The 14,986-nt window shown below is 48.7% G+C and overlaps 1 protein-coding gene and 1 gene segment (V, D, J or C); one reads left to right on the forward strand and one right to left on the reverse strand.

The window, feature by feature from the left end:
• Positions 1 to 14,986, forward strand: part of LOC311071458 (Ig kappa chain V-III region MOPC 63-like) — a 178,588-nt gene that overhangs the window by 87,143 nt on the left and 76,459 nt on the right.
• LOC311071040 (uncharacterized protein) lies at positions 8,272 to 9,764 on the reverse strand. Its single transcript, XM_084095250.1, has 2 exons — positions 9,113 to 9,764; positions 8,272 to 8,866 (listed from the first exon to the last, which is right to left on the reverse strand). The coding sequence occupies exons 1-2, from the start codon at positions 9,620 to 9,622 to the stop codon at positions 8,282 to 8,284; spliced, it is 1,095 nt and encodes a 364-aa protein (XP_083951376.1). The 5' UTR covers positions 9,623 to 9,764; the 3' UTR covers positions 8,272 to 8,281.

A 14,986-nucleotide genomic window follows, 5' to 3' on the forward strand; every position in this document is an offset into this window, starting at 1 on the left:
TGAACCATCTGATTATGTGAAAAAAACTATATTGAGCATTCCAAATGAGAAAACTCTCAATAGTCTACATCATTTCAAATGCCCGACGCCAAGATCAAAAGTTATAAACAACAAATAACAATAATTATTAATTAATACATTTAGCCTTTCATGACAGTAAGTTTTACAGAAAATCGCATTTATTAAATGCAGTTTAACGTTATAACAGTTACTCATTTAAGAAATAATCTCTGTTCCTGCTGCAAACTCGCTTCGGAGGATTAACAGACAAGACTATAGTTTAAACCCTTAACAATACCTTCTTTAATCGTTTAAAACCCTTAACAATACCTTCTTTAATCGTTTAACCATTTTGTAACATTTAGTTTATTTAACGTTACGGTGAGACACAAAAGGCGTTTTCTCCTATAGAACCATAATACACCAAAACACAATATAAATTAACAAAATACATAATTTTTATTAGCTAACGTAACATTAGATGTAATCCAAATCTTTATAATCCATACGCAAAAAAGAAATAGATCCAAATTCAGCCCTTCATCCACATCCAGCGATCTCCATCTCCATTCTCAGCAGAGACCGTAAATGTCAAATCCCGCGCTCGTGATGAATTTAAATTCAAAAATTGCGCCCTCAAGAAGCGTTACGACATGTTTTACGGCAGTGATATCAAACGCTCATTGGCTTTTTGTAGCTGTGAATTCGTAATAATTCTACGTTGCAGACATGTCTGTATCATAGGCTACGTTTCAGCATCTATCCAAACGTACAAAAAAAGTATGTTTTCAATCTGTTGATAGGTTATAGACTTTCTACTGATATAAACTGTTTTTCACTTTAATTAGATAGTCCTAAAATGTATCTACTAACACTTAGTGGATAATGTCTATTAATAGTCTACTGATCATAAACAATTTATTTGTTGACAAGCAACAGATCTAATCTTTAGTTGACTATCAACAGATTATCTACAAATGGTTAACAATTTTTAAAAACAGTTTTAAATCAGCTAAAATAATCATTAATTTGATGCATATGAGACCCCTTGAGTAGGATATACAGTATCATATAGGCCTACTTCATATGCTGACATGACTGTTGACTTTTAACTGACAGAATGATCTTGAGTTGTTGGTACTCAATCTACAGAAAGTTAGTTGACAATTGAAAGTTAGTCGACAATTGGTTAATAACCTGTTGCAAAATAATATTGACAGTCAACAGGCACTTTTTCGTAAAATCTGTAGATTAACACTTGAATTGTACCTTATAGTCTATAGGCAGTCAGTTGAACGTATGTTACTTCTGATCGGTTCGCGATACAGCGGCTTTTGTGTGCTGTGACATAAGCGTCGCGCTCATGACATCTGAGGCAGGGGGCGCGCTGATAACAGCGGGCAGAATGCCCGCGCTCGACTCCTCTGCAGTGTCTAACTGAGAGGAGGAGGGCTGGGCTAGTTTCATGTCTGTGTGTGGGCGTGGGCGCAGAGCAGCGGGCACATACACCACCTTTACAGCATTGCTCGCGTGAGCAGAGCATATGCATACTGGTCCTGTATTTACAGGGACCGTGAGACATGTGGGAAGTAGCGTTTGTGGGCACTGGGTAGTGGGCACTTTTGCTACATTTGAAGCGCAATCGATCTGAGTCGATTTTATGTGCGCGAGCCCTGTGTGAAGGGCTGTGCTTGTGTGTAGGGTAACACTTTATTTTGATAGTCCGTTCGTTGAGACTATACTAGTTATTAGTAGCCATTCAGTAGCTTGTCAACAGTGCATCATTTGACAATCAACAACACTGTTTCAACAGACAAGTAACATACGTTCAACTGACTGCCTATAGACTATAAGGTACAATTCAAGTGTTAATCTACAGATTTTACGAAAAAGTGCCTGTTGACTGTCAATGTTATTTTGCAACAGGTTATTAACCAATTGTCGACTAACTTTCAATTGTCAACTAACTTTCTGTAGATTGAGTACCAAGAACTCAAGATCAATCTGTCAGTTAAAAGTCAACAGTCATGTCAGCATATGAAGTATATGATACTGTATATCCTACTCAAGGGGTCTCATATGCATCAAATTAATGATTATTTTAGCTGATTTAAAACTGTTTTTAAAAATGTTTTAACCATTTGTAGATAATCTGTTGATAGTCAACTAAATATTACATAGTTGCTTATCAACAAATAAATTGTTTATGATCAGTAGACTATTAATAGACATTCTCAACTAATCGTTAGTAGATATATTTTAGGACTATCTAATTAAAGTGAAAAACAGTTTATATCAGTAGAAAGTCTATAACCTATCAACAGATTAATATATTGTTTATGATCAGTTGACTATTAATAGACATTATCCACTAAGTGTTAGTAGATATATTTTAGGACTATCTAATTAAAGTGAAAAAGAGTTTATATCAGTAGAAAGTCTATAACCTATCAACAGATTAATATATTGTTTATGATCAGTTGACTATTAATAGACATTATCCACTAAGTGTTAGTAGATATCTTTTAGGACTATCTAATTAAAGTGAAAGACAGTTGATATCAGTAGAAAGTCTATAACCTATCCACAGATTGCATACCTAACCTGACTGAAGTAGAACAAACACTATGGCCAGCACATCAGAGAAAAAAAAAATCACTTTTATTAAATAAAAAAAAAAAAAAAAAAAAAAATACAACCCATTATTTACTAGGATATCACGATCACATCTGAACCATCTGATTATGTGAAAAAAACTATATTGAGCATTCCAAAACTATATTGAGCATACCTTCTTTAATCGTTTAAAACCCTTAACAATACCTTCTTTAATCGTTTAACCATTTTGTAACATTTAGTTTATTTAACGTTACGGTGAGACACAAAAGGCGTTTTCTCCTATAGAACCATAATACACCAAAACACAATATAAATTAACAAAATACATAATTTTTATTAGCTAACGTAACATTAGATGTAATCCAAATCTTTATAATCCATACGCAAAAAAGAAATAGATCCAAATTCAGCCCTTCATCCACATCCAGCGATCTCCATCTCCATTCTCAGCAGAGACCGTAAATGTCAAATCCCGCGCTCGTGATGAATTTAAATTCAAAAATTGCGCCCTCAAGAAGCGTTACGACATGTTTTACGGCAGTGATATCAAACGCTCATTGGCTTTTTGTAGCTGTGAATTCGTAATAATTCTACGTTGCAGACATGTCTGTATCATAGGCTACGTTTCAGCATCTATCCAAACGTACAAAAAAAGTATGTTTTCAATCTGTTGATAGGTTATAGACTTTCTACTGATATAAACTGTTTTTCACTTTAATTAGATAGTCCTAAAATGTATCTACTAACACTTAGTGGATAATGTCTATTAATAGTCTACTGATCATAAACAATTTATTTGTTGACAAGCAACAGATCTAATCTTTAGTTGACTATCAACAGATTATCTACAAATGGTTAACAATTTTTTAAAAACAGTTTTAAATCAGCTAAAATAATCATTAATTTGATGCATATGAGACCCCTTGAGTAGGATATACAGTATCATATAGGCCTACTTCATATGCTGACATGACTGTTGACTTTTAACTGACAGAATGATCTTGAGTTGTTGGTACTCAATCTACAGAAAGTTAGTTGACAATTGAAAGTTAGTCGACAATTGGTTAATAACCTGTTGCAAAATAATATTGACAGTCAACAGGCACTTTTTCGTAAAATCTGTAGATTAACACTTGAATTGTACCTTATAGTCTATAGGCAGTCAGTTGAACGTATGTTACTTGTCTGTTGAAACAGTGTTGTTGAATGTCAACTGATGCACTGTTGAAAAGCTACTGAATGGCTACTAATAACTAGTAAAGTCTCAACAAACGGACTATCAAAATAAAGTGTTACCGTGTGTAGGAATGGGCACTGAGTAGTGGGCATTTTGTCTACACATGAAACACCGTCGGCCGTGGCCGGGACACCAGAAAATACACTCTTTAAGGGATTTATCTGGGTAGCCGTAAAAACGGCTTTTGTGTGCAGGCAAGCGGGCTATGGAACCGGCTTGTTGGCTGCTAAATTCGCTGGACCAGTCACATTTCCTGGAACTGGACGAGCGGCAAGCTTTGGTGGAAGTCCGGCCGCAGCGGGACTTGGACACCGTCGCTTTCCTAGGCGTGCTAGGACGATTTCGGGGCCTCTGGCTTCAACGCAATCTTTTGCCGCGGGCCACGCGGGGCGGGGCGGCGGCCGGATGAGCGAGAGCGCGGTCTCGAGCTCTGGGTTTGGCGGCGTTGTGAAGAGGAGGCGGTGGGCGGAGGCTTAGGCTGTGAGCTCTGAGCAGACGGTTTCGCACGGCCTGCTGCAGAACTGGAGCGCTTCGGGAGGAAGTGCTTCATGGCCTGGGTCGCTTTCTGCACCTCAGCGAACCTGTCGGCGAAATCTTTGACCGAGGTTCCGAAGAGGCCGGCAGGGGAAAGCGGCGCGTCGAGGAACGCGGTGCGTTCTGACTCAGTCATGTCCGAGAGCGTCAGCCACAGATGTCTCTCAGACACGGTGAGCGAGGCCATGCTCCGTCCAATGGCCTGTGCTGCTGACTTGGTGGCGCGAAGAGCGAAGTCTGTAGCGCTCCTCAAGTCCGGCATGCAGATTGCGTCAGGTCCTCTCTCGTCCAGCTGACGGAGGAGATCGGCCTGGTATATCTGGAGCGTGGCCATGGTGTGCAACGCTGACGCGGCCTGTCCGGCGGCGGAGAAAGCGCGGCGGAGCAGGGCTGACGTCGTGCGGCAGGCTTTTAAGGGCAGCGCCATCTTAGCACGCCGTCCAGCAGAGGGCGGGCATAAGTGCGCTGCAATAGCCTCTTCGACTGGCGGCAGGGAGTGGTAGCCTCTGTTCTTTGCGTCGTCGACAGCGGAGAACGCCAAAGAGACAGAGGATCGTGTCCTGGCCGAAAAAGGGGAGCCCCAAGACTTAGCGACTTCTTCATGAAGCTCAGGAAGAAAAGGCGCTGGCTTGGATGCAGGTGACACACGCTCCCCAGGCAGGAAGTAGCCGTCCAGCCGGTTGTGAGCAGGCTGCTCAGGCGTAATCCACTCGAGGCCGAGGCTCGCCGTGGCCTGAGTGAGCACGCGCATGAGCTCCGCCTCAATGCTCGCTCTCTTACTCGTAGAAGCACGGGCAGGGGGGGCGGGATCCTCAGAGCTCGCCCAATCCTCACTGCCTGATGCTATGAGAGAGCAGGAATCCCCCTCTCGCAGCAGCGCGTCGATCTCATCAGCGTCATCGACAGAAGCGGCGGCAGACCGCGGCCGCTGTCCGTCCGGAAGTGAAGCTGATGAAACCGGAGAAGCAGGCGGGCGCACCGGCGAGCTTTGACGGCTGGGAGAGGGCTCCGGGATTCGCTGAGCGCGGCGCTTTTTACGGCGCGGCACAAAAGCAGGTGTGGGCGCAGTCTCGCTGAACAGTGCCAAGCGAGTCCTCAGAGTCGCTAATGGCAACAGCTCGCAGTGATGGCAGCCGCCATCAGCGAGCGCGAGAGCTGCATGTTCTTGACCCAGGCAGGAAGCGCAGATGACATGGCGGTCCCCGTCGCTGAGTGTGGCTTTGCACGAGCCACAAGAAGGCATCTTGAAAAAGACGCAGCTCTTTTAGATAGTGTGAGTCGCGCCGGCGAACACACACACACAGTGCAAGAAAGGATATGGGCGCTGGATAGCGCAGCAGGAAGGCGATGAAGGCGGCGCGGCCAGCAGCTTCGTCGACTCGTCCCGCTGAAGTGCTTCTTCAACAGCGCGGCTTCTTCTCGGATCCAGCGATGTGAGTTGCTTCGCTGAAGGATGAAAAATCAGAGATATAATGCCTGCGAGCGGTATTTATACCGAAGCGCCCTCATTGGGTCTGACGTCACTCTAGGTCTCGCTCGATAGGCTTAAGCAGTTGCCAGCAGACCAGCCAATAGGCGCGCGAGCTGCCTCGCCTATGTCTGTATGCTGCCGCAACGCGTTTTACATTAATACAAAATTAAGGATAATTTTTTGGCTTCAGTATTCTCGTGGAAAAGGATTTTCCCCTAGCGTATTCTACGCAGTACGAGAGAATCTCTCGTAAGAGAACTATTTTCTTCCGCCATTGCTTCCCACTCATAATTACGACTTTGTGGTGATGCTCATGTGCATTCAACTTGTAATTACAATCTTTCTGACATGACTTGAACGAATCAACAGTCAGTGTTTTTGCGATGTACTGATACTTGCAGGAAATGGACACAAGAACATTTTATGGGTGAAAGGAACATGGTTAGGGTCATTCCTTCTGAGAGTGAGGACAGTGAGCTTGAGGAAAGTCAGGAAGAGTGGATCCCTGAATCAGGTTTGAGAGACAGTTAGGAGGTCAGGGGTCAGTTAGGGGTCAGTCAGCAAAGTAACGTGTGTGTGTGTGCGTGAGAGTGAGAGAGAGAGAGAGTATGTAGTGTGATTTTGTGACCATTTGTGATTGATGTTTGTCAAAATGAAACTTTTTCTAATGCACATATTGCATGTTTTCCCTATACCACCTATGTAGAAAACCTTTGTGCAACAATGTGCTACGAGGGTACTAAAACGTACTCGGTTACTAACATAACCTCGGTTCTCTCTAGAGAGAGGAACGAGTACTGCGTAGAATACGCTAGGGGAAAATCCTTTTCCACGAGAATACTGAAGCCAAAAAAATTATCCTTTAATTTTGTATTAATGTAAAACGCGTTGCGGCAGCATACAGACATAGGCGAGGCAGCTCGCGCGCCTATTGGCTGGTCTGCTGGCAACTGCTTAAGCCTATCGAGCGAGACCTAGAGTGACGTCAGACCCAATGAGGGCGCTTCGCGCCCTCTGCGTCACGTCCCGCCGAGACGGGCGTGGCTTAGGTCTATAAATACCGCTCGCAGGCATTATTTCTCTGGTTTTTCATAGTCGAAGCAACCAGAGCGCGTGCAGGCACGGCAGGATACGCAGTACTCGTTCCTCTCTCTAGAGAGAACCGAGGTTACGTTAGTAACCGAGTACGTTCTCTTACGAGAGATACTCTCGTACTGCGTAGAATACGCTAGGGGAACCTACTGTAAAACGCCGTGCGTGCTGGGATCTGATACCATAGACTCAAGGGCGACAGCCCGGAGTTCATACAGTACATAATCACCCAGGGGACTCACAGGGAATCCTGGAAGAGAGGGGGGTTAGCCACTATCTTCCTTATAGCAGCATAGAGCAAGGATTGCAATACTCAATAGCTGCATAACTGACAGCGCCAGTTATGAGATTTTGGCCATACTAGACCGACAGTAGTCTGGCCTGTAGTGCGGGAACCTCTAGGTTGTAAAACCTTATAAATGTAGACGGAGAGGCCCAGCCTGCCGCCATACAAATATCTTGCAAGGCAATCCCACTTGACCATGCCCACGATGAAGCCATGCTTCTCGTGGAGTGCGCTTTGACACCCAGCGGGCACTGCATGCCCTTGGTTGTGTAAGCTAGCGCTATTGCGTCCACTACCCATCTGGATAGGGTCTGTTTCGAAGCGGCTAGTCCCTTAGAACGCCCGCTGAACGAAACAAAGAGCTGCTCCGTCTGTCTGAAAACAGACGAGCGAGACACATAAGCTCTTAACGCCCTGACTGGGCAAAGGGAGCTTTCGTCCATATTTCCTTCAGTGACCGGCAGGGCAGACAGGGAAATGACCTGTGCTCTGAACGGTGTATTGAGGGATTTAGGAACATAACCGTGCTTAGGTTTGAGTATAACTCTAGAGTCATTCGGCCCAAATTCCATGCACGTCGCGCTTACTGAGAGCGCGTGTAAGTCCCCTATGCGCTTCACTGAAGCGAGAGCCAGAAGAAACGCCGTCTTGAAAGACAGGTGTTTAAGATCAATCTCCTGCAAGGGCTCAAATGGATGACCTTTCATGGCTTCCAGTACCGTAGAAAGGTCCCATATAGGGACTGTGGGAGGTCTGGGAGGATTCAGTCTCTTAGCTCCTCGAAGGAAGCGAATGACTAAATCGTTCCTTCCAATAGACTGGCCGAGCGTGGTCGAAGAGAACACTGCTATGGCCGCTACATAGACTTTGAGCGTGGAAGGGGACCTGCCCTTATCCAACAGCTCCTGTAGGAAGGAGAGAACCTCCGTCACACCGCAATGCAGGGGTGACACACCACGAGCTGTGCACCAGCTAGAGAACACTGACCATTTTGAGGCATAGAGACGTCGCGTAGATGGAGCTCTGGCCTGTGTGATAGTGTTTAACACTCCCTGTGGGAGGTCAGCGGGTACCCGTTGATGGCCCACACATGGAGGGACCACAGCTCTGGGTGAGGATGCCAAATCGAGCCGTTGGCTTGAGAGAGGAGATCCCTCCTCAGAGGCACTGGCCACGGGGCGGTGCTCGCTAACTGCATCACAATTGGGAACCAAGGTTGGCTCATCCAAAGTGGGGCTACAAGCAGCACTGAGCATCCTTCTTCCCTGACCCGTTCTACCACCTGAGTCAGGAGGGAGACGGGGGGAAAAGCGTAGAGAGGACGGCGAGGCCACTCGTGGGTCAGCGCGTCCTTGCTCTTCGAGAAAAATTCTGGACAGTGAGCGTTTTCTTGAGACGCGAACAGGTCTATTTCCGCTCTGCCGAATTTCTTCCACAGCAGCTGGACTGTCTGTGGGTGCAAAGACCATTCTCCTGTCGGAACCTGGTTCCTGGACAGTCTGTCTGGTCCTATATTTAGGAGCCCTGGCACGTGCGCTGCTCTCAGCGAGAGCAGGTTGCTGCGGGCCCATATCAGGAGGCGCCTGGTTAGCCTGTACAGAGTCAGGGACCTGAGGCCGCCCTGGCGATTTATGTAGGACACCACTGAGACGTTGTCTGAACGTATTAGCACGTGGTGTCCCTTTATGAGGGGACAAAAGCGCGTGAGCGCTTTGCTCACTGCCAACATTTCGAGGCAGTTGATATGTAAGAGCTTCTCCTGCTTTGACCATTGGCCAAAAAGCGGTCTGCCCTCGAGCAGCGCTCCCCATCCCGAGGTGGATGCGTCCGTGGACACCACCATCACTCTCGAGGAAGTCCCCAGGCTTACACCTGATTGGTACCAGTCTTTTGCCTCCCAAGGTTTCAAAGCTGCAATGCATGCTTGATTGACCTTGACGCGAAGCCGACCGGAGGCCCACGCTGTGCGTGGTACTCTCTTTCTGAGCCAGAACTGCAGTGGGCGCATGCGCAGAAGGCCCAACTGGAGAACTGAAGATGCTGAGGCCATCAGACCGAGCATCCTTTGAAAGGCTTTGAGAGGGACTATCGCGCCGCAGCGGAACGAGCCGGCTGCGCGCCGAATGTCCAGTGTGCGCTGAGATGACAGGCGTGCTGTCATTAGCAGCGAGTTCAGCTCTATTCCCAGAAAAGATATAATCTGTCTGGGGAAAAGCGAGCTCTTTTCCCAGTTCACTGCGAGACCGAGATTCTCGAGGTGATCGAGTAAAATGGTCCTGTGCTCTACGAGCTCTGAGTGAGATTGGGCTAGAATCAGCCAGTCGTCCAGATAGTTCAGCACTCGTATGCCCCGTAATCTGAGGGGTGCGAGCGCTGCGTCCATGCACTTCGTAAATGTACGGGGTGCCAGGGACAAGCCGAAAGGCAGGACTGTGTACTGATATGCCTGGCCCTCGAAGGCAAATCTCAAAAATCGCCTGTGACGTGACGCTATCTGTATTTGAAAATACGCGTCCTTTAGATCTATTGACACAAACCAGTCCCCCTGGCGGACGTGCGCGAGGATTTTTCTGGTTGTGAGCATCCTGAACTGGCGCTTCATAAGCGCTCTGTTCAGCTGCCGCAGATCTAGTATGGGTCTGAGACCCCTGTCTTTTTTGGGCACCAGGAAGTATCTGCTGTAAAGCCCCCCTTCGCTTTGAGCTTGAGATAGGGGTTCTATAGCCCCTTTGCTCAACAGTTTCAAAATCTCGGCTCGAAGTAGATGAGCTACTTTCGATTATACCGTGGCGAAACTGCAGCGAATAGCCTTCTTTTATGATGTTCAGCACCCATCTCGAAACCCCGGGAAGCTTTTCCCACGCAGGTGCGCGAGTAGCTAGGGGCTGGATGCGAAGCACGCTCTGATCGGCTCGCGATACAGCGGCTTTTGTGTGCTGTGACATAAGCGTCGCGCTCATGACATCTGAGGCAGGGGGCGCGCTGATAACAGCGGGCAGAATGCCCGCGCTCGACTCCTCCGCAGTGTTTAGCTGAGAGGAGGAGGGCTGGGCTAGTTTCATGTCTGTGTGTGGGCGTGGGCGCAGAGCAGTGGGCACATACACCACCTTTACAGCATTGCTCGCGTGAGCAGAGCATATGCATACTGGTCCTGTATTTACAGGGACCGTGAGACATGTGGGAAGTAGCGTTTGTGGGCACTGGGTAGTGGGCACTTTTGCTACATTTGAAGCGCAATCGATCTGAGTCGATTTTATGTGCGCGGGCCCTGTGTGAAGGGCTGTGCTTGTGTGTAGGAATGGGCACTGAGTAGTGGGCATTTTTTCTACACATGAAACACCGTCGGCCGTGGCCGGGACACCAGAAAATACACTCTTTAAGGGATTTATCTGGGTAGCCGTAAAAACGGCTTTTGTGTGCAGGCAAGCGGGTAATGGAACCGGCTTGTTGGCTGCTAAATACGCTGGACCAGTCACATTTCCTGGAACTGGACGAGCGGCAAGCTTTGGTGGAAGTCCGGCCGCAGCGGGACTTGGACACCGTCGCTTTCCTAGGCGTGCTAGGACGATTTCGGGGCCTCTGGCTTCAACGCAATCTTCTGCCGCGGGCCACGCGGGGCGGGGCGGCGGCCGGATGAGCGAGAGCGCGGTCTCGAGCTCTGGGTTTGGCGGCGTTGAGAAGAGGAGGCGTGAGTTCTGAGCAGACGGTTTCGCACGGCCTGCTGCAGAACCGGAGCGCTTCGGGAGGAAGTGCTTCATGGCCTGGGTCGCTTTCTGCACCTCAGCGAACCTATCGGCGAAATCTTTGACCGAGGTTCCGAAGAGGCCGGCAGGGGAAAGCGGCGCGTCGAGGAACGCGGTGCGTTCTGACTCAGTCATGTCAGAGAGCGTAAGCCACAGATGTCTCTCAGACACGGTGAGCGAGGCCATGCTCCGTCCAATGGCCTGTGCTGCTGACTTGGTGGCGCGAAGAGCGAAGTCTGTAGCGCTCCTCAAGTCCGGCACGCAGATTGCGTCAGGTCCTCTCTCGTCCAGCTGGCGGAGGAGATCGGCCTGGTATATCTGGAGCGTGGCCATGGTGTGCAACGCTGACGCGGCCTGCCCGGCGGCGGAGAAAGCGCGGCGGAGCAGGGATGACGTCGTGCGGCAGGCTTTTGAGGGCAGCGCCATCTTAGCACGCCGTCCAGCAGAGGGCGGGCATAAGTGCGCTGCAATAGCCTCTTCGACCGGCGGTAGGGAGTGGTAGCCTCTGTTCTTTGCGTCGTCGACAGCGGAGAACGCCAAAGAGACAGAGGATCGTGTCCTGGCCGAAAAAGGGGAGCCCCAAGACTTAGCGACTTCTTCATGAAGCTCAGGAAGAAAAGGCGCTGGCTTGGATGCAGGTGAAACGCGCTCCCCAGGCAGGAAGTAGCCATCCAGCCGGTTGTGAGCAGGCTGCTCAGGCGTAATCCACTCGAGGCCGAGGCTCGCCGTGGCCTGAGTGAGCACGCGCATGAGCTCCGCCTCAATGCTCGCTCTCTTTCCCGTAGAAGCACGGGCAGGGGGGGCGGGATCCTCAGAGCTCGCCCAATCCTCACTGCCTGATGCTATGAGAGAGCAGGAATCCCCCTCTCGTAGCAGCGCGTCGATCTCATCAGCGTCATCGACAGAAGCGGCGGCAGACCGCGGCCGCTGTCCGTCCGGAAGTGAAGCTGATGAAACCGGAGAAGCAGGCGGGCGCACCGGCGAGCTTTGACGGCTGAGAGAGGGCTCCGGGATTCGCTGAGCGCGGCGCTTTTTACGGCGCGGCACAACAGCAGGTGTGGGCGCAGTCTCGTTGAACAGTGCCAAGCGAGTCCTCAGAGTCGCTAATGGCAACAGCTCGCAGTGATGGCAGCCGCCATCAGCGAGCGCGAGAGCTGCATGTTCTTGACCCAGGCAGGAAGCGCAGATGACATGGCGGTCCCTGTCGCTGAGTGTGGCTTTGCACGAGCCACAAGCAGGCATCTTGAAAAAGACGCAGCTCTTTTAGACAGTGTGGGTCGCGCCGGCGAACACACACACACAGTGCAATAAAGGATATGGGCGCTGGATAGCGCAGCAGGAAGGCGATGAAGGCGGCGCGGCCAGCAGCTTCGTCGACTCGTCCCGCTGAGGTGCTTCTTCAACAGCGCGGCTTCTTCTCGGATCCAGCGATGTGAGTTGCTTCGCTGAAGGATGAAAAATCAGAGAAATAATGCCTGCGAGCGGTATTTATAGACCTAAGCCACGCCCGTCTCGGCGGGACGTGACGCAGAGGGCGCGAAGCGCCCTCATTGGGTCTGACGTCACTCTAGGTCTCGCTCGATAGGCTTAAGCAGTTGCCAGCAGACCAGCCAATAGGCGCGCGAGCTGCCTCGCCTATGTCTGTATGCTGCCGCAACGCGTTTTACATTAATACAAAATTAAAGGATAATTTTTTTGGCTTCAGTATTCTCGTGGAAAAGGATTTTCCCCTAGCGTATTCTACGCAGTACGAGAGTATCTCTCGTAAGAGAACTCAAAGCAACAATAGTACCCACGTAGCACAAACCAATATCTGGTTCAGGGGTGGGGTGGGGCACATTTTATGATGGATATATTATCAGAGACCCCAAGCTCCCAAAAAATGGGGTGAAAGATTTTTTTCCCCAAAAAACAAAAAAGTCATGCCATACAGGGTTAACTCTTTTCTGTCTATTTAAACAATATTTCATCTACAGTTTTTGTCTTATTTTTTCCACATTACATGATCTAATTAAGAAAGATTTGAATAGGCTACCGTATTGGAATCAAACAGCTAGAAATGATGTGTATATAATCTGTTTGGTTGTAAAATGTATTACCTGAATGAAATGAAATCGAATGTATCGTCCTGTGGAATCATTCATTCAGACAGCATACGAAGATGTTCAACTAATAAAGATCTTCATCGCTGGCAAACAAAATAATTAATTTGCAGATTTGCTTTCACTTGACTGTACTGTAGGTCCACGGCCAGTACAGTCGGACGCTTGATGTTCTTAAATCTTCCTGTTATGAGTCTGAGTGTGAAACCGCTTCAGATTCAGTGCGAAACCGAACAAATCATTCAAACTGATTCGCAAACTGATTTAGACAGTTCTGCCAACTTATTTGATTAAGTCCCCAGCAAAGAAGAGCTGGAGGTAGAAGTTAGGAGATGCACATGCCTCCTCAGAATGATGTTTAGTTTGTTTGTTAGTGTTTTATTGTTGACAGAGTTGAACATTTAAAATTGCCTAAGTCACAAATGCATGTTCAGAAATCTGCCATTTATTTCTGTTACGTTACATAATTGACATGCATTGTTATTAGTATGTCAATAGTCATCTTCTGCCATAACCTTTTTGAGTGATATTATCAATAAATATCATATATTCAATTATTGGTTCAGTTTTTTTGTGTTTTCTGAGAAACCTGAAAAAAATGACTTAGGCAATTATTTTAGGAAGGTGACGATATTATAGTTTGGTTCCAGAACGTGATAAATACATTTTGATTAATTTGAGTAAAAATGTGTTCTCTTACGAGAGTTCTCTCGTACTGCGTCTTAGCTAAGACGCTACGGGAAAAGTCTCTTTTCACGAATATTGAAGCAAAAAATTATCCTTAATTTTAATATTTGTAAAACGCATTTGCAGCAGTATACAGCCATGGGCAAGACGGCTCGCTTGCTCATTGGCTGCTCTACGGCAAATGCATAAGCCTATCGAGCGCAGGCTGATGCAACATCAGACCAATGAGGCCACTTCCCGCCGACGCGGGCGTGGCCTAGCCCTATAAAGGTAGCTCGAAAAGGCTGACTCACTTGATTTTTCATCCCTTCAGCGAAGCTCACACATCGTTGGATCTCGATAAGAAGCAAGCGTCGTTTGAGTGTAAGCACCTCAGCGGGACGAGCCATCTGAAGTCGCTGGCCTTCGCCGTCTTCCACTGCCGTACCTGCTGCGCTTTCCGGCGCTCATATCCTTTTCCTGTTCTTGTGTGTGTGTGTGTGTGTGTGTTCGCCCTGCGACACACACTCGTAAAAGAGCTCGCGTCTTTTTAAAGATGCCTTCCTGCGGCTCGTGCCCAGCCCCACTCAGCGAGGGAGACCGTCATGTGATCTGTGTCTCCTGTCTGGGTGAAGACCACCGCTGACGGCGGCTGCCCTCACTGCGAGCTGATGCCTATGGTGACTCTGAGGACTCGCCTGGCAGTATTCTCCGAGCCTGCACTCCCCGCCGCGTTGCCGCGCCGTAAAAAGCGCCGCTCCCAGCGGATCCCGGAACCCTCTACAACCCGACCGAGCTCGCCGGAGCGCCCGTCCGCTTCGCCGGCCTCGCCTGAATCACTTCCTGATGCTCAGCGCCCGCCGTCTGCCGCCGCTTCATCAGAGGAAGTCGATTTCAAAGCTGCGTCGGGGGATGAGGACACGTGCTCTCTGTTAGCTTCGGGCAGCGGCGATTGGTCGAGCTCTGAGGATCTCGCACTCGCTGCTCGTAAGCCTAACAGACGAGCTAACATCGAGAAGGAGTTGATGCGAGTGCTCACGCTGGCCGCGACGAGTCTCGGCCTCGAGTGGTCTGCACCAGTACCTCCTTCTCGGACCCGGCTGGATGGTAGCTTTCTTCCCGGTGAGCGTACTTCTCCTGAGTCTAAGCCCACCCCCTTTCTTCCTGAGCTTCATGAAGAAGTGGCAAAGGCCTGGAACGCTCCCTTCTCAGCACGAACACGTTCGTCTGTTTCAC

Source organism: Abramis brama, assembly GCF_963993115.1.
Source record: "Abramis brama genome assembly, chromosome: 20".
Lineage (NCBI taxonomy): Eukaryota > Metazoa > Chordata > Actinopteri > Cypriniformes > Leuciscidae > Abramis > Abramis brama.